Below are 22280 nucleotides of genomic sequence, written 5' to 3'. Positions count from 1 at the left end.
TTGGGATCAGCTGGAAAAGAATAGCTTGGGCTGATTGGTTATTGCCACATGCAGCGTGGTAAACTGTGAATGGATGAGGAGACAGCATCAATGAAAGGCGGCGAGCCTAACAATGAATGGGTTATACAACCTTAAAGAAAGGGGGCGTGCACTGTGATATGACCTGAACTGGGCGTTAGCTGCTAAGTAATCTTCATTATTGAAAATAATCCAAGACATTATTTAGTTCGATATGGCTTTTTGACCGCTTAAACCGTCTGTCGATAGCTGATATTTTGCGCTGATATTGAATATCTGATTTAGTGGGCACAAAGAAAGTTTAATTATTACTTCATTGTTGTTAGAGTGGAATACCCACTGTAACAGTATTTAGATCTTCTAGTTTCATAAGATACCAGTATCTTCAATCTGCCTTTAAAAACGAGCCCTCTACAGCCTCTGAAGGACAGTAACGTCGGCCGCAGATGTCGGCGTCCTCAACGAGTAGAAGAACTTTTTCTTTTGTTCACACACACATCCCCGATCCACTCAAAACGGCCCCACGTGGGTCACGACCCACCAGTTGAGAACCGCTGCTCTATCATATCAGAGGTGGACGATGTTGATTGGCTAATATCTGAAAAATAAGAATAATAAAAGCCAATCAATCTAAACCTAGTTTGCACATTTGGCTGAAGGTCGTCTAGACATTGTGACAACAATTACTTACCCTACCTTTTGTTTATCACGAACATTTGACCTTTTGAATTGAATATTTCACCAGATGCCTGCACGGATTGTTCTGTGTTACTAATGCGAGGATTTGCTTTGTCACTAATATTTTCCAAAATGATTAGATCTGATTCTTTTGGCACTAACAACGTTCGCCTTCATTGCCGAGTCTGATAAAGGTGAGAGTTTTAACGGTGTTAAAGTTTGGTTTTGATGCACACACCAAAAATGCACATTTTTAACAGTGGGCCTCAGTGCTTTATTAATAATGTCAAAACATTGAAACTTGATTTTTTTGTGTTACTTCAGGATGTGGATCCCATGCAAGCAATTGCCGTGAGTTGCTATGAATTTCCTTTGACTGGTATTTTTGCTGCATTTAGCACAATGTAATGTCCTCTTTGTCTTCTCTCTGGAAAGTCCTCTGAGAACATGAGTGTGTCCATCACCTTCTTCAGACTGTTTCGTGTCATGCGTCTGGTCAAACTTCTCAATCGCTCTGAAGGCATACGCAATCTTCTGTGGACCTTCATCAAGTCCTTCCAGGTCAGTTTAGTCTGCTGCCAAAACGCTTGGTCAATATAATTCAGCCACTCTTTTGATTGGTTACCATTTTGTCTCCGATGTGATGCTGTGTCGCAGGCTCTACCCTACGTGGCTCTGCTCATTCTGATGCTGTTCTTCATCTACGCTGTGGTCGGGATGCAGGTATTTTACACACACGCACGCACGCACGCATGCACACGCACACACACACACACACACACACACACACACACACACACACACACACACACACACACACACAAACAAACAAACAAACAAACAAACAAACAAACAGAACCCTTTAAAATGATGTCTTCATGTATTTTTAATCTTTTCTTTGCAAGGCATTGGTGATATAAATATAGCCTGTCAATTGCTGTATGTATGCATATGACTCCTTGTACTATTTATAGTACCGCTGTCATGATCTTCATTTGACAAAATTGAATAAAAATTTGATCACAAAAAAAAAAAAAATGTCTTCAATCGTCTTCTCTGCAGATATTTGGTAAAATCGCCTTGGTTGATGGCACGTATATCAACAGGAACAACAACTTTCAGACATTCCCACAAGCTGTGCTGCTGTTGTTCAGGTTGGTGGCCTCTCTTACTTTGCTGCAACAGTATATCATACAATCTATCACCAAAGGTTTATATAGTAACACTAACACTGCCCTTGAAGAAGGACATCTCTTGCGCTTCAGCTCCCCCACAGAGGGAAGGTCGGTGCTTCTCAGAACAGGAGGATATCACAGCAAAGGAAGAATCTGGAGCACACGGGTCACTGGTGAGAAGGTTTCTTTTAATAGGCTAAGTGCACCAACGTTTCGACGCAACGCGTCTTCATCAGGCCAATGCGTCTTCATCAGGGTCAAACGTTTGACCCTGATGAAGACGCGTTGCATCGAAACGTTTGTGCACTTAGCCTATTAAAGAAACCTTCTCACCAGTGACCCGTGTGCTCCAGATACTAACACTGCCCTTATTCCAGTGTGTTGATCTATGTATCAACGTAAAGGTATTGTGTAACGGTGTAACACACCATTCAAGTGGCTCCATCAAAATGTTGTTGTTACACCGCTACAGTATACTATATAGACTGTCTCTCTCTGTTTTAGCTCTATGTGTCGACTTTTGCGCTCGGCATCCTCAGCTGATATCAATCAAACATTAACACAAGTGTGCGAAGCCGACACATGGAATGATGTCACACACCCGGAACCCCAGTGCAACATGGGATATGCAGTCTTTATCTCTCATAGCGGCATAACTCAAATATAGCTGTGACATCTCATTTACAATCCACTCCATAAAGAAGATAGAAAAGGGGGAAAGAGAGACCTCAAATTGACCAAAAATGGTGTTAGTAACATAATGAATGAATTATTCTTATTCTTATTATTTCCATGGGCTTCGATGATGGTTTTATTGTCCCACGGTGTAAATGCTGTTGTGGAGGAACACTGGAGTTTTCTTTTGGATTGAAAATGGTCACATTGAAAGAGAGAGAATGGAGGTGCATAGAGACTACAGACTGTAATACCTTGAACCTCCAGAGGGTGGGTTTTTTGTTGTTCCAAACAGAATATTGAGCAGAAAGTGAGTTGTGAAAGTCAGAAATCCCAGCTGGTCAAGTAATCATTGAGACATTGATCAATAACTCTATGTCTCTGCTGTGTCCTGTGTAGGTGTGCTACCGGAGAGGCGTGGCATGAAGTGATGTTGGCATGTATGTATGGGAAGAGGTGTGACCCCAAATCGGACTACCTGCCGGGGGAAGAGTACACCTGTGGAGCCAACTTCGCCATCATCTACTTCATGAGCTTCTACATGCTCTGTGCCTTCCTGGTAAACACACAGATACACTTCAGTCCTTCAGCTGACACTCTTCTCTGGAGGGACTTCAAAGTGTCCTGCTCAAAGACACCAGGACTCATACCCCCGTTTACTTGTACTCAGGCGCGGACTGCATAATCGGGCACGTCGGGCAAATGCCCGGTGGCCTGGCCTGGCCTGGCCTGCAATTATTATTTTTTTGTGCTCACTCACTGAACAGCAGGCCAGGCGCCGCCTACTGGTTTACTAGTGGTTTTATTACTTTATTCAGGGTTAAAGTGGGTGCATCTCATTGTAAAATTGGACTCGGCCCAAATTTGGCTTCAAACGGCCCAAATCTGGCTTCAAACGGCCCAAATTGGGCTTCAAACGGCCCAAATTTTTCGACGCCGCCCTTCGGACGCCGGCACGCGCGTCGGCCCGTATCGGCCCGGCCTGCCTGGTATCTAATGCGCGGCCTGAATTATAATCCCAGTCCGCCCCTGCTTGTACTTGTACTTTCTATACTTAAGTACAGTAAGGCTTTTACTCGAGTACTGTAATATTCTAGTGACTTTATCTTCTACCAAAGTAAATTCCTGGGAAGAAATCTGTACTTTTACTCAAGGTACTTTTACTCAAGTGTGGCTTTCAGGTACTTCAGACACTACTGCATACACATATTACCTTTGACCTTCACAGATCATCAACCTGTTTGTGGCTGTCATCATGGATAACTTTGACTACTTGACACGTGATTGGTCGATCCTCGGCCCCCAACACCTGGATGAGTTCAAGAAGATCTGGGCAGAATATGACCCTGAAGCCACGTGTGTGTGTGTGTGTGTGTGTGTGTGTGTGTGTGTGTGTGTGTGTGTGTGTGTGTGTGTGTGTGTGTGTGTGTGTGTGTGTGTGTGTGTGTGTGTGTGTGTGTGTGTGTGTGTGTGTGTGTGTGTGTGTGTGTGTGTGTGTGTGTGTGTGTGTGTGTGTGTGTGTGTGTGTGTGTGTGTGTGTGTGTGTGTGTGTGTGTGTGTGTGTGTGTGTGTGTGTGTGTGTGTGTGTGTGTGTGTGTGTGTGTGTGTGTGTGTGTGTGTGTGTGTGTGTGTGTGTGTGTGTGTGTGTGTGTGTGTGTGTGTGTGTGTGTGTGTGTGTGTGTGTGTGTGCCGATGTGTGCCGATGTGTCCCGACTCCTCATCCTCATTTTCTCATCCTATCCTACAGGGGGCGTATTAAGCACCTGGACGTTGTGACGCTTCTGCGGAGGATCCCTCCTCCCCTGGGTTTTGGCAAATTCTGTCCTCATCGTATTGCCTGCAAGGTAAATGCATTGACATTGAGGTAGATATCACATGAGGATAATGCTAAAATCATTGGCGGAATAATTTTTGCCATTCATCTTGATCATAAATAAATTATTTCTAAATATTTCTAAATACTTTATATTTCAGAATCAGAATCACTTTTATTGCCACAGTATGCAAGTTACATACGAGGAATTTGTCTTAGTGTCTGTATGCAGCGTAGCAGGAAGATAACTAAAGACAATCACAAGTTGCAAGTGCAATCAAATCGAATTTGGTTCCAGCCATCCCATTGGCTATATGAGGTATGAGGTAAAACCAAGGGGGCAATATTGTATTGTATTGTATTGTATTGTATTGTATTGTATTGTATTGTGTTGTATTGTATTGTATTGTATTGTATTGTATTGTATTGTATAAGATGAACCACATACACTTTATCTGTGTGTGTCTTCAGAGGCTGGTGTCCATGAACATGCCTCTCAACAGTGATGGAACGGTCACCTTCAATGCCACACTGTTCGCACTGGTCAGGACTGCACTGAAAATCAAGACTGAAGGTGTGTGTGTGTGTGCGTGTGTGCGTGCGTGCGTGTGTGAAATAACAATAGGTTGTCAGGCCATAGGCTCAGCCTCATAATAATCCTAACAAATACTATAGGGAATTTGGAGGACTTTGAACGTTAAACCACACAAACTTCTGCTTTAAGCTCCGTCCACTTCTGCATTTATTTGAACACAAATACAAATAATTTGTTTGGTTGAACAAATACACGTACACTATAATAACTGCAAACTACTGATTTACAAACTTTAGGCACAACTTTACTCTTGCTTCTGTTTTGAAGCCCCCTGATGGTCTTCATACAGTATACTGTCCCAGACAGAGCCTAGGTTTGTCCATTATCCATGTTTTGTCTCAATTTTGTCCATGTATCTTTTTTTGGAGGCCCTGATTTCACTGATTTCATTTATTGAGAACAATATTATTCTCCTTGTTTTGATCAGGTAATTTTGAGCAAGCCAATGAGGAACTGAGAGCCATCATCAAGAAGATCTGGAAGCGCACCAGCATGAAACTATTGGACCAGGTCATCCCGCCAATTGGGGGTCAGCTTTCATGCAAAATATACACAGTCCAGAATGACCTTGCCGTTGAAACGGCAGCATCTCTTATGTTCAATGTCAAATGTGAATTTGTGATGTGAAAACAAATTGTAAATTGTGTCAGGTCTTTCTTAACAAAATGTAGTATTGTGATTTGTGTGGTAGCATTTTCTTTTCTCCACTCTGAAGGTCCTTACACATCAAGAGCGATGCGAATATACGGCACGAAATTGCGATGCGAGTTTTGACCCACCTGTCAATCACAGCCACAGATGTGTACACATCGGAAGCGAATTTCTGAAAAATCGACCGTGGTTCGAAAAAATAAACACCGCAATAACGCTCAGCGAAACTTCGCCGTTGGTATGCACGGTTGCATTAACTGATATAGGTTCGGAAAATATTATTGACGTGCGAATTAATCGCACGAAAAAAACGCTCCCGATGTGTAAGGACCTTGAGTTTAGTTGTCTGTGTGTTTTATCAGATGATGAGGTGACAGTAGGGAAGTTCTACGCCACCTTCTTGATCCAGGACTACTTCAGGAAGCTGAAGAAGAGACAGGAAGAGTATTACGGCTTCCGGCCCACCAAGAACAGTGCTACCAATGAGATCCAGGTCAGCAGTTAACTGGTGATATCCAGTTAGGCCCTGATCTTCTCGTTGTATCAGTGTGTGTACATGTACAGCAGGTGTGTGTGGCAGTATCAGGTTAGTATTGGACCAGGGTTGCTGCGTACTCAGCCCCCCAGAACCTCCACTGCAACTGGACCAGGTGCTGTGTTCTGTTGCTGAGCAGGGCGGCTAACTTTTAACCTCCCCTCCCTTTCTCTCTCTTTCCCACTGTCCATCAGGCGGGGCTGAGGAACATTCAGGAGGAAGCAGCTCCAGAGCTCCACAGGGCCATCTCTGGGGACCTGATGAATGAAGAGGAGATGGACCGAGCCATGGACGAGGCTACTGACGAGGGCATCTTCAGGGTGACACAATAGGAACTGATGGATGGATGCATCTATATTCTATATATAATCTATGTGTGCTCAGCAGAGAGGCTAAAAAAAACGGTGTTATGTTCTCCAACCTAGAGACAAGGTGGTCTGTTTGGGAACCACATGGACCCTTTTTCCACGGAGAGTGCACCACCAGCCAATGCCAACCAGGCCACCAGCCAGCGCCCCCTGCAGATGGCAGAGGGAGCCAACAACAACAATAACGTCCAAATCGCCATGGAGGACAGGTCTGTGTCTTTGTTGTTTTGCGCCCCCTCGGTCTTGGCCTTGACTCGGTCTTATGGGCTATTTTCAGACAGGCATATTTTGCACAAACCTCTTACTGTACAAATGTCCACAGGATTTTCTATTTTGTATCTATTTTTTATTGTGTATTTATATTGTATTTATCGGCATGGTTGGTGTCTGCTGCATGTGTGACAATACAGTTTCCTTGAATCAGTTCTTCCTTGGCCCAAAACCAACATTCATTCCAAGTTTGAACACACATTTCTCCTTGGCTGACAGACAGACAGACAGACACACACACACACACACACACACACACATACACACACACACATACACACACACACACACACACACACACACACACACACACACACACACACACACACACAGACACAGACACAGACACACACACACACACACACACATACACACACACACACACACACACACACACACACACACAGACACACACACACAGACACACACACACACACACACACACACACACACACACACACACACACACACACAAGGGCAACATGTACGGCATTCATACAATATAAAAGTGAGAGAGAACATGGTAACATGAAGGAAACAAAGAAGGTGTATTTACAGCGTATATAAAAAGGATGAGCAAAATGTGCATTGTATCCACATTAGCAGCAGACGTTCGTGCACATACTGTACTGAAGCAGATTATATACGGATGCAACTTCCTCTCTTGTCGTTGCAGCTTTGCCACTGACAGTGAGGCCTTTTCACATCCCTCCACTGAACATCCAGCAACCAACGATGGAGCTTCACAACCCTCCAGTTCAGCTGACCTCCTGATCCAGCAGGTGGGTGAAGAGGACAGAGACAGGACCTCAGTGTAACATGCCCTCTATACAGCATGATGTTATGAACTAGGCTTAGACTGCCATACTGTACCATATTGTGGTGGTTAAGTTACAGCTACACAAAAACAGTCTGTCAAAGCTGAAACTGAGTTCTATTTACTTGACTTAAAGGAGAACTTCACCAAAAAACAACGCTGATTTATTTTGCACATGATCTCACGCCCGAAAACGGCCAACAGTTTTGCAGACAGTCATTTGGTTTGAGTTGTGAACCAGTGATGTCATTCATGCACAAAATGACATCACTCGTTCACAACTTACCTCAAATCAACTCTGTCAAGCGAAATGAATACCTGATAATGTGTGAGATTATGTGTTAACAAATCAGCATTGTTTTTTTTTCGGTGAAGTACTCCTTTAATTTTAAAATTGACCAAATTCCAACATAACATTTAAAGATTGAATATTGCAACAAAATAGTGGCTCAATGTATCAATTCGTTCAAAAAACCCATATTGGTCAAGCTATGCTATGTAGGCCTACACAATATAAACTACCGTGCATCACTAGTTGCACACACATATTTCTCCTATTGTGTTAAAAAAACACATGAGCTTTCCAGCCTGGGCCTTATTTCCCTGGCATTTAGGAATAGAAGGATATTTGTTAAAGGGACAGCTCACCCTAAATCCAAAATACATATTTTTCCTCTCACCTGTAGTGCTATTTATCCATCTATATCGTTTTGGGATAGTTGCCTGAGTTTTGGAGATATCGGCCGCAGAGTTTCTGCCTTCTCTCCAATACAATGGAACTGGATGGCACTCGGCTTGTGGTGCTCGAAGCACCCAAAAAAATGCAGAAATCATGACCCGGTTACTCAAGATAATGCACAGACTTTGTTGTGAGCAGTTTCATGTAGGAACTATTTTCTTTTGCAGTCTCATGTAGGAACTAGCTAGCAGCTAGCGGGTGTAGTTCGGTCAAAAGAAAATAGTTCCTCCATGAAACTGCTCATAACAAGGTCTGTGGATTATCTTGAGTAACGGGGTCATGATTTCTGGAAAGAGACATTTGCTGTTGAGTTTATCAAATGTATTTCTTTGGCACTTTGAGCACCACAAGCCGAGTGCCATCCAGTTCCATTGTATTCGAGAGAAGGCAGACATCTCTGCGGCCGATATCTCCAAAACTCAGGCAACTAAGACAAAACGATATAGATGGATAAATAGCACTACAGGTGAGAGGGAATATATGTATTTTAGATTTTCGGGTGAGCTGTTCCTTTAAGGTACTAGGTGTGTATCTATTCTGGCTTTGACCATCATGGTTTTAGATGTTTTTTCTTCTATTTGTTGTGAGTGTGAGCTCCCTTTGCATACAGTCTCCATTGAAGACTGCATTGCAGACTCAGTTTGACTTATTTTCATCACTGACACTACAGTGGAATCTGCTTATCGTGATCACAGTTATAGTGATCAATTTGAGCCGTGCCATGGTGATCATCACTATAAAGAGGAGTGCACACTGCACAACACTTTGGATGCCTCACTTGTTCTCACTCTGTCCTCTCAGGTCCTCACAAACAGCGGTTTGGAGGAACTGGCCGCTGACCCTCGGTTTGTCTCCGTAACGAGGAAAGCGTTCACTGAAGCCATGCACGTGGACTCTGAGGAGATGGAGACCACAGCCAAGGAGCTTCTCAACAGAAGCAAAAGGGGGGTCCGACGCAAGAGGCTGCCAACCCCACCCCCACACCACGACCTAGTGTAGTAGACCAACCCCACCCCCACACCACGACCTAGTGTAGTAGACCAAGTGGCTCAGTAATGGGATGTATGGCTGTATGTTAACCATTGCCGTCGATGACATGTCACCCCGTACTAATTGGGCGCATTGAGACTTGGGTTGAGATCTGATTTATTGAGGAGACTATCTGATGATGACACAGGTCTATGTGACTGATGGCTTTTGAACTTGGGCTGAATATATTAGACTTAGACGATGTTGTCGTCCAGGGTTTATTTGAAAGAATGTATAGCCAACTTTTTACAGTAGTGAAGGAGAGAGATATGTGATCTATTAATTTATATTAGAATCCTATATACAGTAAAGGTAACTGTTTAGGATGTGGTTTTACATTCAAGTCTTTTTTCCTGACCAATATCAATTTTTTTCATTTTCAGTTTGTTTTAACACTTTGCTATATGACATATCTGCATTGATTGTGCATGATTGTGTCATGGTTGTAGTCATTGATAGCACAAGGGAAGGCTTATTTCCACCCCCACAAAGAAAGGGAACTTTCAGAAAATCCCCTCATGATTTCTGAACATGACTGGAGCTGGACATCTCTTTGGTGGGCAGACATGTTATCATCACAGTGCATTTAATGCAAGGAAGCCAAGAAGAAAGGTAAATTACTTCCAATGAGGTACTACTTGTAAGGCCATATCCTAGATTTAACATGGTAAGATCGTAAGTCCCTCCAGGAAATTGCGATTTTGAGATTGCAATAATTAATTTAAATTCAACCAATCTCTGCAATATTTGTGGGGGATTGTAATTTTTCAAAATTCACGCGATGTCTCTGCAAAAATGGCAAAACAGGTGACTCCACTTGCAATTTTGCCAAGTAATGCAACATAAATAATGCCAACTTGCCATAAAACACCACAGAAGAAGAAGACATTGTGACATCATCAGTGACGTCATAGAATCTATGACATCATTCGATGGGCCACAAATCGGTATGTGGCTTCGAGATATGTCCTCCGGTATGTCAATGGAAAGGTTAACTTACACTGTAAGACGCATTTTTTTTTTTTTTTTTAAGTTGTCTGCAGACATTTTATTTATTTTCTAGAGACCAATAGGTATGTTGAGATATTACTGCAACAAGAGGTGGCAGGAGCAGGTATATATACTGTATACTTGTTTGCAAAATAATCTATTATACTGTCACTGTTACAATCATTTGCAAACTGAAAAAATAAAAAATATTGTATAAAAAAAATCTATGACATTATTCGTGGGTATGGCATCATCAGTGATTTATGACATCACTGATGACATCACAATCATAAGTGGGTATGACATCACTCGACGATTATTGTCAGACAAGTCTGAAGTTGTTCTTGCATCATAGCGGCTCCATTTACAACATCACAAGAAAGAAAAACATTAAAAATAGGACAGAGACAGTACATTCAACATGACATTATAATCACAGAAGACTATTCAACGCCCTTTAACGTGCATTTAGTCTCGGATTAAGCTCCATGTTTATTTCGCTTTGGGATTGACTGGTGCACAAAAGAGTGCTTCAATCTATATGGTTATTAAATCGTGGAAGCCTATCTCTTCAGTTTGAAGGTAACAGACATCAACAGTGGCTATGAATCATCAGTCAGTGGTGTTGGCATGCTCAGTTGATGGATTGTGTTTGTTTACTACTATAATAGGGCAGATTCTGGTTGTGTTCGTGTGGGTCCCCACCGCACCTCACCACCCTGTTATTATATTATAATAATATTATTATTATGCCCCCATCCCTGTACGTCACCAGGCATGTCCCGGCTTGTCTCTCAAAATAGACTATTATATGGCCAAGCAAGTTCAATTCACATGTTTCCATTCACCTAATGATGACAGCACTATCATACAGTTTGTAGACAAGCACCATGTAGGAACAACACAGGCAGAACTAATGTTTTCAGATGGTAAACAAAATCCTTAGAGTACAATTGTATAAAGTATGTGATTTCTTATGTTTATTTTTTTATAACCCATTATGATGCGAGAAGCAGCTGGCCCCCCGGTATTTTCACATGATCTAATCTAGCCCCCCATTAAAAAAACGTTTGGACACCCCTGCTGTACACTAACCCCCAACTCCCTTCGGCTTTGCTCCTCCTCAACCTGACTTGGTCCCCACCAGTACGTGCCATCAGTCCCTCCGTGCTCATGGACTTGGGCCGCTCCAGGGGGAAGCCAGCTGGGCCAGCACACCCAGGCCCAGGGCCCGTGACACGCTGAACAGCACCGTGTAGTAATTAATCTCAGTCATCCCATAGTGCTGCAGCAGCACTCCACTGTGGGCATCCACATTGGGCCATGGGTTCTTGGACTTGCCCTGCTCCAGCAGCACATCAGGCACGATCTTGTAAAGCTCGGCCACCATCTTGAACACGGGCTCGTTGGGGAGGTGCTTCAGGGCAAACTCACGCTGGCACGTGTAAAACGCGGGTCGGTCTTCGTCAGGACGCACCCTGCCCGACTCGAGTGTGTTCCAGATGTAGTCCCTCATTCTCTCGTCAGACACCTCATCCTCTCGTCAGACACCTCTCCGCCCAACTCCTTGTGCAGGGCCGTCAGCCACACCAGCACCTCCTTCTGCAGGGCCGTCAGCCACACCAGCACCTCCTTCTGCAGGGCCGTCAGCCACACCAGCACCTCCTTCTGCAGGGCCGTCAGCCACACCAGCACCTCCTTCTGCAGGGCGGTCAGCCACACCAGCACCTCCTGATTGGCCAGGCCATGCAGAGGAGCGGCCAGGCCATTCATCTGCTGCACTGAAGGAGACGTAGGGGTCAGACAGCGCACTGCCCGCCAGGTGGCAGGTGTGGGCACTGACGTCGCCTCCTTCATGGTCACTGTGGATGGTGATGAGGTAGAGCCTCATCATGAGCTCGGTGAACTGGCCGTCGCTGTAGCCCAGCATGTTGGTGAAGTGGTGGGACCAGTCCAGGTTGGAGTCGATGACTCCGATGCTGCTGCCCTCGCGGTAGAGGTTGCGGTACATCTTGGCAGCGACGCAGGGCAGCTTGGCAATCAAGTCCATGGAGTCTTCATAGACAAACTCCCAGTACCTGGTCTTTGAGACGCCCTCGGAGTAGGCCCGCGCAAAGCTGCTCTCACTGTCCAGAGCTGTGATGGCAGCGCTGAGCTGAGACATATGGGGTGTAGGTGTGTGGGGAAATGATCCAACATGGTGACAACGTGAGAGGGGAGAGCTGCTCTCCTGGCCCATTCTTTTGACAGCCAGTTCACCTGTTCCTCATTGGGCACCTGGCCCGTCACCAGCAGCCAGAAGAGGCCTCCGGCTCGTGACCTCCTGGAGCCTTGGGCAGCGACTTCTGACACCCTGGAATGCTGTAGCCACGGAAACGGATGCCCTCATCAGCATCCAGCACAGACGTCTCATACACCAAAGCCTTCATCCCCCTCATACCGCCATACACCATGTCAACAGTAATCTGTCTGATGTTGGTGCAGCCACACTGCTCTCTGAAGTTCTTGATCCTGCTCTGCTCTTTGGGGATAAGGTCAGCCAGAGCATCCTTTAGATTTGCTGTTGTGCTGGCATGTCTGGCAGCCACGACGACACAGTTGGCATTGTTAGAATTGAGGAGTTTGGGTGCTAGCCTCCTGATAGACAGGAATTGTGTTGACATTGTGTCTGTGGCAAAGTGTTACTTCCGAGAAAGCCACAGCAAGCACAAGATTGAAGAGGGATGACAATTGCTCGACTGACATCACTGATGACATCATAGAGTACGTCACCGATGACATCATAATCGAGTGACATCCTGGCTCGAGCCAATTTCTTATCATCAGTGATGTCACTCGAGCCATTGTGACATCACTGATGATGTCACAATATCTATGTGAGTGGCTATGTAAAATATCGCTGTTAGCGCCCCACTCCCCCACAACAGATTAATTCCAGAACCATAAAAAAAAAAATCAAACTCAAACTAGTCAGTGCCATTGATGTAATGTTCAAATGTTTTCATAATTTCAATTGTACTGTTTCCACCACATACTTATGTTGGCACTGCCTACGGAAAAGCCATTTCATTTTTGTATTCCTCCTTAACTTCACCATGTTAGTCCCATTGAGATGTCCATCTCTTTTGCCTTCATATACGGCTCATTGGTGTTTAGATGGCTTGCTTTGATCAAAAATGCACTGTTGCAGCTTGAAGAGGCCAACATGGTAATCAAAAGTATTACTATCATTAATTAATTGTTATTTGTCTATTTGTCTATCAGAGCGCCTGAGAAACAAATCTTCGAGCTCTCAATGTAGTTTACAATAGCCTTTGTTTTGAGATGTCCTTATAGAACCCATCACTGTCATATATGTATGAGTCACTAAACTGCTTAACGCCTAAAGCTCATAGACATTCTCACTGGCTGCAGTTTATTTTTAAATGTATTTTCTTTCATTATCCTTCATACTTAAAATAATTCTTAATTCCATATAGATCAGCGTATAGTCTCAGGCATGCTGAGCATCCATTTTTCTTCATTCCTAGAATTTACAAAGACATTGGACGTTGTGTGTTTAAATTTAATGCTCCGTCTGTCTGGAACAATTTGCCTAGTTCACTTAGATCGATCGCATCTTTTCAGTCCTTAAAGACATCTCTCCTCACTTATCTCCTAACAAGCTGCTCTTGCTTCTAATTATGTTTGAGATTTTGAAATAACTTGCTCATTCATGATACATCATGCATGTAAATTCACCTTATCTGGGTATGTGTACACTTACAGTATGTATTCTCACTGTAAGCATTATGCTATCTTTGGGGGACTAAGGGGTTGGGGAGTGGCTAGGCCTGGGAGAGCTTCTTATGTGTATCATATGTATGAGTGTATTTGTATGTTGTTTGTTTTATGTAACACCTGTTTTCTTTCTGTATATTTGTGCTAAAGACCCCCTTGAAAACGAGATGGTTCATCTCAAGGGGTTTATCCTTCTAACAAATAGTGAAAATTAACACAATCCAGAATAGCTCTGGTTCCACCATCACAGTATGTACATCCAGTTGTCACAATAATAGTAACATTAGAAAATAAAAGAAAAACAGAAAGCAGCTTTGTCCAAGTCAATCAAATTTATCAGGAAATGCACGACTACACATTGATTGAATTTGGGCTGACTTATCTCCATAAAATCTGCAAATAAATTACAATATAATTTGATTCCATAATGCTGTGGCTCAAAACAGTAGCAATGACCATATTGGCGACAACTGATTAACATCAAGGGAGGGGGTGGCGTCAAATCATTGATCATTTGACAATTTTCAAAGGCTGGCTAAAGAAGGTTTTTTTTTAACAGACAAATTAATAACAGATAAGGGAATGACTTCATAAAACTTAAATACTATGAAACTTAAGAAAGGCATGACTGAGCTCAGAGAGGAAATTAGCCTCCAAAAAATCATTCTATATTCACCTTGTAGAGCTCAAGCTATGGCACTAGCTAGCGCAGCCAAAAACAGCTTCAGTGGACACGGGAAGAACGACTCCTGCTTGAGCCGACCATTGTAAATATTCTTAATCGCATGCATTGCGATTAACATCACAGCTGTCACACTATGACCATGAGACAGCTGCAACCTGCTATGAGACATGAGGACATTGTCACAGTGTCATTTCTGAGCTATATCCACTGTATAACTCTTAAAATATACCAAGATCCCTTATTCAAAATGGGTTGTTTGTGCAGTCCCTCCTAGTCCTCCTAGTCCCTCCTTGTTGGACACAGCCCTCCTCTCCAAACCGACGTACAGAACACCAAAATGTCAGAGTGACGCCACTTGCTGAGGGCTGCAGATTTGCGAAGGATGAGACAAGAAGGGTTTAGAAAGGAATGAGTTGCTTATTCGGTGTTGTTGGACTGGGCCACAGATGGAACGTGTGTAGAAGAACAAGACGTCGGTGTTTCTCATAGAAGAGAACCACTGTTCTAACAAGAGCAATGTTTTGTGTCCAGTCCGACAGGGCCAGTGAGCTCCGGTCGCAACCTTCCTCAACAGGAGGCCAATGGCCATACATTCTTAGCCGATCGGCAGTAGGCGTGAGAGAAGGTGGGAGGAACCTCGACGTCGAGTCCCGGCTATCAAGTCCTGAACTGTCTCCTCAACTTGACGTTCCGCCACACCGAGTATTCCACTTCCACGTTAAAAGGCTGATCCGTCGCAGAAGATGTTCTGGCCTCTCCCGGGGAAGAGCTCCATTTGCCAGTAGCGGGGGTCGGCGTACACTAGGCAGGTGACGGGGTCAAAGAGGAAAAAAAGTTCAATGGGTTAAACGTGAGCCAATATTGTCCTTTTATTCATGGAAATCACGCCCAGGTGTTGAAGTGAGAGGTGCAGGTTTGTGCGAGGTCGTACACTATACTGCTTCTCCCCCTTGTCCCTGGCACTGTGTGTGCGTGCGTGCTTCACCGGCATCGAGCCGCGGAACTTTCTGTCTCCACTGTGCTTCCTTGTAGAGGCAGGGGGAGGGGCCTAGGCTAAATCTGGTGCTTACCTCTCGGTGCGCAAATCAAATCTCGGTGAAATATATGATGTAGTTTGGTATTTGACACGCTTGTAACAAAGGGCTTAGCAGTTAAAATGCCAGTGTCTGTGTTGCACGTGGCCAGAATGAATGTGGACTTGAAGTGGAGAGTGGTGGTTAGTTAGTTACCCATGTCTCCAGGTCCAAGCCAGAGGTTGAAGGAGCTGCAGTGTTTCTGACAGCGTTGAACTGGCAGCACCCGGACGGTTGGCAGCCCCTCTCCTACCACGAGCCAGCCCAGCACTTCAACACCCTGAAACGCACCTACATGTCAGCTCCCAGCCCCTCTCTGGACCCTTACTTAAGTTAAAGTTAAGGGAGGGACACAGCATAACATGCATCAGCAAAGGTCATGACACAGAGCAGTTGGACTCACCTTGCTCTGTGAGTTTGTGCTGTGGGTGACCAGGCAGCGCTGCAGTGTTGTCCCAGCACTGTCCAGCAGGGGGCAGAGCTCCGCCTTGGGGAACAACCACCGCAACACCTTCTCTCTGGTTCCAGAGCTAAACCTCCTGAACAAACATAAAATAGAACCATTCCTCAATTTCAATTATCTAAAGAGTGACTCAGTCTCTTCTTAGAGTAAAGGTCCTTACACATCGGGAGCATTTTCTTCATGCGATTAATTCGCACGTCAATAATATTTTCCGAACCTATATCAGTCAATGCAACCGTGCATACCAACGGCGAATTTTCGCCGAGCGTTATTGCGGCGTTTATTTTTTCGAACCACGGTCGATTTTTCAGAAATTCGCTTCCGACGTGCACACATCTGTGGCTGTGATTGACAGGTGGGTCAAAACTCGCATCGCAATATCGTGCTGTATATTCGCATCGCTCTTGATGTGTAAGGACCTTAAGGTTAGACCAGTTAGCTCAGCACTAGTTCAGGTTCCTGCTGAAAAGAATGAATGTGCTTGTCCTGTTTTCCTGGTCCGTGTGCACCTGTTGAATGAGCATCTACTGTGTGCATGGCAGTGGCTGGGTAGTCTTAGCAGAGTCAGAAAAATACGCATCTGGTAGATTTTTGCCGGGTCCGCTTGCGTCCGACAAGATTACATGGGCGCGACTCGCACATCTGGCGGACATTGGCCTTTAGAATGATGACTGAGCTGCTGTTGATTCATTGCAGCGACTCTCCACCCACCCCCTCACCCACCCGCCCCTAGTGGTGGGGGCGCGTTTTCATTTCATGTTTTCATAATGTGCGTGTTGTGAAGCCCTTTCACAATGTGACGCTGATTAAGATTTAATCCTGTGCAAACGGAGTTCATGTGAGTATTTTGTTTAAACCACAAAAATAAGAAGCAACCTCCATCCCTGGCAGAGTTTCAACAGAAGAGAGTGGATGTGTACCAGAGCAGGGTGAAGTTAGCCGGGCCCTGGGGGAGGCCCTGGTTGAGGTTGTAAAGAGCGTCGTCCTCCAGCAGGATGGACATGGAGCCTGAATGTGCTGAGTAGAGCTCCTCTAGCTGCTGCCGCTGGACGCTCAGAGACTCCCCGCCCTATAGGACCAGACAAGAGAAAGCAATGTACAGGACGCAGCAGGCAGGTAGGAGTGAATCACAATGTTAGTTTATTTACAATAGACCAAATCAGCGGGATGTTTACATTTACTTCCGGGTACCCCTGAGGTCCACACATTATAATGGCGGTGGACGGCACAAACTGACGTGTTGAAGACAAAAACAGACAAAGAAGACAAAAATGGTTCGTCCGTGTTGTGTTGTTGTTTAATATCATTCATAACAACACTTTCACTAACGTTAGTGGAGACCAGACTAGCTAATTTACCTGTTGGACCAGACTAGAGTAGACTTGAAGCTATAGCTCTGTCTGTACCAGGCTCTTTCTCGCCGAGAAGAGCCTGGTGACGCGAGGTTACTCTGTCTGTAACGTAAAAAAACAGCGAGTTTGACAGACAAACAAAGGTTATTAGCTAGCTAACACTACATAAAACAAACACAGAAGAAAGGCTAGATACGTCGGACAAGCATGTTTACCAACCGTTTAACCATTTAAATTGAAAGTAGTCGGCCGAAAACAACGAGAGGGTTTGACAGCATTTATTTGACAACACGCACATTTAAACCTGCCGCCTTCCCCAAGTGGTACCCGGAAGTAAATTTGTTTACATGGTGACGTCACGGTGATTTGGTCTATATATTCTGGAGTCTGGACCTTGAACGCACCACGGCTGGTGTGCTACTGGGGAAATCTATTTTTAGACAGGGGTTTTATGTTAACGTTACTGTAAAGGCGGTATGCATTACACGGGACACGTAGACTATTTGTAACTATCTGGTAAGCCTTTGCTTGTTCCACAGCACTGTATTGTCTGCTGGAAGTGCAGCTGACAATAACCTGTAATACCGCATTCAAGACAACTCGGACCGCCGTAAGTTTCAACACGGAACCTCCGGCCCGGACAGATTTGCGTTCACGCTGCACCTCCCGCTCGGGGGGGAAACCCAAACTGTTGCTATAGCAACCCGCGTTAGCATGGTAGCTACCTACTAGCGAACAATGCTAACCGAACATGCTGAATGCTGAATTTCACACGGAGCGAAACCCAGATGACACAAACACATATGAAACGTTAACATTACATCATTAAGACCTCAAATTGTGTGTTAAAACGTCAACAAACGTCTTTATAATCATTTTGTGATTATGATTAACGATGCAAGTTGCCATTTGTGATGTGGCTGTGACGTCAACTCGGAGAAACCGGAGCTCTGAATGATACCCGAATTTCCGAGCTGTAATTCTGGCCTAAACGACCGTTCAATTCACTTTTTACAGGTCGGAACCCATTTTTTCCGGCGGTCTGAGTTGTCTTGAACGGGGTATAAGTTAAACATCAAGTTTTGTTAGCTCGTTGCAGGCTAACAGCTAACTGTCAGCTAGCGCAGAGTGTGAATGGGTGAGTGAGGGAGAGGGAGCTGCTGTAGGCTGCAGGCTGATACTGACCTCTGATAGCTTTTGACTTCTCCTCACAACGCGCATACAGAGCTTTATAGTGAACAGCCAAGCTTATCTGAAATGCATTATCAGTTGAGAGCCTGTTGCTGCTTTCAGGCTAACATCATGTTGCATGCCGTAAAATCGGGCGCGCGGCCGTAACCAAGAAAGAAAGTCTTTACCGCACCAAAAGAAAATGACGATCATGCTCTCTCAGAGTAGATGATGAGGACATCTTTTGGAAGGAGAGTATGGTAGGTAAGAGGCTATGTTAAAAACTATAATGTATTTCAACAGCTCAAAGTATGGGGAACTTTCATGGTGAAATCGAATTTACCGGGAAAATCCAATTGCCGATCAGAGCACGAGTGCTGGATTGTGCCTATCCCAATATAAAGATACTATGAGCGCAACTGTACTAATGATTTCAATAAGGAACCTTGACTTATTTGATAGTGTACGTCTTTGGTAATGTCACCATGGTCAGCTATACCTTAAGCAGTACAAGCTGGGGTCCTCTGCGCAGGGCCACAGTCTCTCTGAGGCTCTCTGGGACTTCCAGCACAGAGGAGATCTCTGCACAGCCCGAGCAGTTGACTAGGCTCTGTCTGAGAGAGCCGGCACTCCACCATTCATGGAAACCTGCAGCACGGAGAGAGGGATGTAAGGAAGCATAGTTCTCATCTGTCATGCAAGTGAAGCAACACACTAGAGAGACACTGCGGAGCGCGTCATCGTTCAGAAACCACGGACAAAACGGGGGGGGGGGAAACAACAACTCCCCCCCCGGAGTTTTTCACGGAGGTATGACCGGAACCAGTATCGCCGCTACTTCCGTTTTTATCGCAGACAAAGAGTATACTGAAGACAAGATGAGTCGCTGCTTCTTTTACAACAGTGCCTGCTGCAGTCTTATTATGTTGCAGTGGAAAGTGGAACAAACTATCTTCGGTTCTTATCAATATAAGATAAGATAAGATAAAATACATAGAGATCTTGCCCTATACAGTATCTTCTTCCTATCATTCTAAAACATTAATAAGAATTTAACAAAGACAGTTTGAACATCCCTTTCTCTAGATATAGAATGTCTCTTGATTGGTGAAAATGCTATTTACATTTGAGTGTGTGTGTGTGTGTGCGTGCGTGCACGTGCAGTGTGAGTGTGTGTAAGAGAAGGGTGTGGACCTTGCAGGTTGTACTTCTTGGCGATGGGCAGGGACAGCAGGCGGACATGGCTGAGGGGTGAGGACCAGTTGTAACAGCCCAGGTTGACCAGACCCAGCTGAGGGGCGCTCTGGGGGTAGGTGAAGGCCAGCACTACCACCAGCAGAAAGCCCACCGCCACCACAAACTGGAAACATAACAAAGACTCCATTTACATCTGGCATTTCAGGCAACTTGTCTTGGCTCCACATTTATTCATGTTTACATTTGTTAAAATGGGATCTTTAAAGGATAAATACAGTGACAAGCTATGGACCTAATGTAGTAGGACCCACAGAGAATATCGGCTCCCAAGTCAGATGTCTGTTGAAACTGCAATCTCCCATTGCTAGTCTCTTATTGTTAACAAGCGGGCCAAATGACATATGTCAAACTAACTACAAAAAGGCAATATGGCGACAACGCAAGCATTTATGTTCACCGCCCAGAAAGCAGCACTACTACACCCTTTTCACTGAGTGGTGGATAGTCTTCTACCAAACTCTACCTGGCTCACTTTCACCTCACAGCAGTCTATTCACCGTATGTTCCAACACAGGGCTCAGCCAGTTACTTCCTGTTGTGTTTACACTTCCTGTGACAGTATAGTTACTAGTGAGCAGGTAAAACAGACGGTGTTTTGAACAGGAAGTCATAACACAACTGGGTCAAGTGGGCGGGGCTACATAAGGTGAATACTGCGGCAGAGGAAAATAGTTCAATGAGTCCCTGATAAGCCAAAGTGTGGGTGAAACCAGAGTTCATTTTAATTCATGTGCTTTGTAAGGTTGCCGCTTGTATCAAATTAGTAGACATGAAAACCCTGACATGAAAAATTGTTCTGAGCTGCCATATAGTATTATGTGCGAGGTAAAAAAAAAAAAGCAATGTCAGTTGCAATTCCAAACATTATTGACTGATCTTATCAGTTGACTATTGGCCCATCCTCAGTGAAAAGCAATCTGAAGCCATTCTTAGGGCTGATATTTGAATGAAGTGCTTGCAATGCACATGAGACCATGACTTCATGCTTCAGCACAGTACAAGCCTTTCTCTTGGAGTAGGTGTGTTTCCAGCCGTCACCTTGATGGTAGCTCTCAGGATGGGGAACTGAGGAGGGTCTCTCCTGGGCTCATTGGTCTCCAGCACCTGTTTGATGAACTTCTCGATCTCTCTCTCGGACATGCCGTAGCGGTAGCCCGACTGGCGGAGGATGTCGATGCTGTCAGACAGCTTGTCGTAGATACACGGCTCACTCATCGTTGTACCCATAACGATGGCAGTGAGTGACAGTGGCCCAACTGTCAAATAACTCGTCTCTTCTTATTGAAGCACTGCTGGGCCAATGGACATGGTGTCACCTGTGTATAAATCAGAGATATACTTGTGATTTTCAAGACCAGTTAGCTTCACTTATGTTATTTACTGGTGTGGTGTTGATCGTTTTTTTTAGCTATGCTAAAACAAGTCAAAATAAACACATTGGTAGCTTGCCACACCTAGCCCCAATAAGTGTTGTTCTCTCATGTCTGGAGAAAATGCCATGCAAAAATCAACTCAACTACACATCTAGGTGACTTCCTACTATAGACTCTAGGAAGTGACAGCTGACGCAGTAACCTGTTTGGCGTGACTTTCTCTTAATTCAAGACCAAATGGGACTTATTTCGCAGCTAACGTTGCAGTAGCGAATGGCCTACCTACAGAATATCCTGCTGGGTACACATTAACTTTCGATGCAAATGCCAACAGTCCAGTTTACGTTCGGTATTGACGTGAGCTTTTTGGGTGGAATATTATTGTTACAGTCACCACGTCTAAAACTGTCAGTCTCATATCTTACAGGCTTGTAGCCAATGCCACGAGATTATTCTATTAATTATTATTCTATTATTAACCTACGCGACGTGAGCGTTGAGTTAGCAAAACTACCACGACATATATGGCTAGCTCCTAACGCTAGATGTCAGGTTAGCTGGTGTGTTTGCTATCCTTAGTTAACATTTTTTAGTTGTCACATCAAGGAAAGGAGCACAACATAACATAACATAATGAAATCCCCCACCTTAATCTGTGGTCCAATGCCGCAATGAGCGCTTCTTATGTCTCAATTGACTTGGAAAGTAAACATTGTCACATACTATCTGCATTAACTAGACAGCTGCCAAACTGAGCCTGCTGTGTTGCACTTG

At 44.5% G+C, this 22280-nt stretch overlaps 2 protein-coding genes and 1 pseudogene across 3 annotated transcripts in view; 1 reads left to right on the top strand and 2 right to left on the bottom strand.

Annotated features, from left to right (window-relative positions):
- The window catches only part of LOC310799422 (dihydropyridine-sensitive L-type skeletal muscle calcium channel subunit alpha-1-like), a gene marked incomplete at both ends in the record, with an annotated part of 54021 nt that extends 44688 nt beyond the window's left edge, over positions 1 to 9333 (top strand). Inside the window, 14 exons of the mRNA XM_083662006.1 lie at positions 1021 to 1047; positions 1132 to 1257; positions 1354 to 1419; positions 1759 to 1850; positions 2946 to 3105; positions 3775 to 3902; positions 4294 to 4390; positions 4831 to 4933; positions 5382 to 5483; positions 5968 to 6098; positions 6335 to 6460; positions 6566 to 6717; positions 7455 to 7560; positions 9136 to 9333. Coding sequence (XP_083518132.1) covers positions 1021 to 1047; positions 1132 to 1257; positions 1354 to 1419; positions 1759 to 1850; positions 2946 to 3105; positions 3775 to 3902; positions 4294 to 4390; positions 4831 to 4933; positions 5382 to 5483; positions 5968 to 6098; positions 6335 to 6460; positions 6566 to 6717; positions 7455 to 7560; positions 9136 to 9333 — 1614 coding nt within the window. The remainder of the gene's footprint in view (positions 1 to 1020; positions 1048 to 1131; positions 1258 to 1353; positions 1420 to 1758; positions 1851 to 2945; positions 3106 to 3774; positions 3903 to 4293; positions 4391 to 4830; positions 4934 to 5381; positions 5484 to 5967; positions 6099 to 6334; positions 6461 to 6565; positions 6718 to 7454; positions 7561 to 9135) is intronic.
- A 757-nt stretch (positions 9334 to 10090) lies between these two features.
- Positions 10091 to 13016, bottom strand: LOC310799421 (citrate synthase, mitochondrial pseudogene; annotated as a pseudogene). Its single transcript has 3 exons — positions 12049 to 13016; positions 11504 to 11916; positions 10091 to 10101 (listed from the first exon to the last, which is right to left on the bottom strand). The product of its transcript is annotated as a citrate synthase, mitochondrial pseudogene (transcript).
- Positions 13017 to 14465: 1449 nt separating this feature from the next.
- Positions 14466 to 22280, bottom strand: cUnh6orf89 (chromosome Un C6orf89 homolog). Its single transcript, XM_083661655.1, has 8 exons — positions 22154 to 22280; positions 21172 to 21449; positions 20071 to 20236; positions 19376 to 19524; positions 17275 to 17423; positions 16295 to 16430; positions 16048 to 16171; positions 14466 to 15619 (listed from the first exon to the last, which is right to left on the bottom strand). The coding sequence occupies exons 2-8, from the start codon at positions 21358 to 21360 to the stop codon at positions 15537 to 15539; spliced, it is 996 nt and encodes a 331-aa protein (XP_083517781.1). The 5' UTR covers positions 21361 to 21449; positions 22154 to 22280; the 3' UTR covers positions 14466 to 15536.

Source organism: Poromitra crassiceps (assembly GCF_964638095.1).
Source record: "Poromitra crassiceps genome assembly, chromosome: 27".
Taxonomy (NCBI): Eukaryota; Metazoa; Chordata; class Actinopteri; order Beryciformes; family Melamphaidae; genus Poromitra; species Poromitra crassiceps.
The sequence above is the reverse complement of the archived record's forward strand: the minus strand, read 5'-3'. Positions and strand labels throughout refer to the sequence as shown.

Excerpts from the sequence above, each read along its gene's own strand:
- cUnh6orf89 (XM_083661655.1), bottom strand. The coding sequence starts at position 21,360 with ATGGGTACAACGATGAGTGAGCCGTGTATCTACGACAAGCTGTCTGAC. Across the intron at positions 20,237-21,171 it reads TCCTGAGAGCTACCATCAAG|TTTGTGGTGGCGGTGGGCTT; the intron begins GTGACGGCTGGA and ends TTATGTTTCCAG. Across the intron at positions 17,424-19,375 it reads CCCAGCTTGTACTGCTTAAG|GGCGGGGAGTCTCTGAGCGT; the intron begins GTATAGCTGACC and ends CTGGTCCTATAG.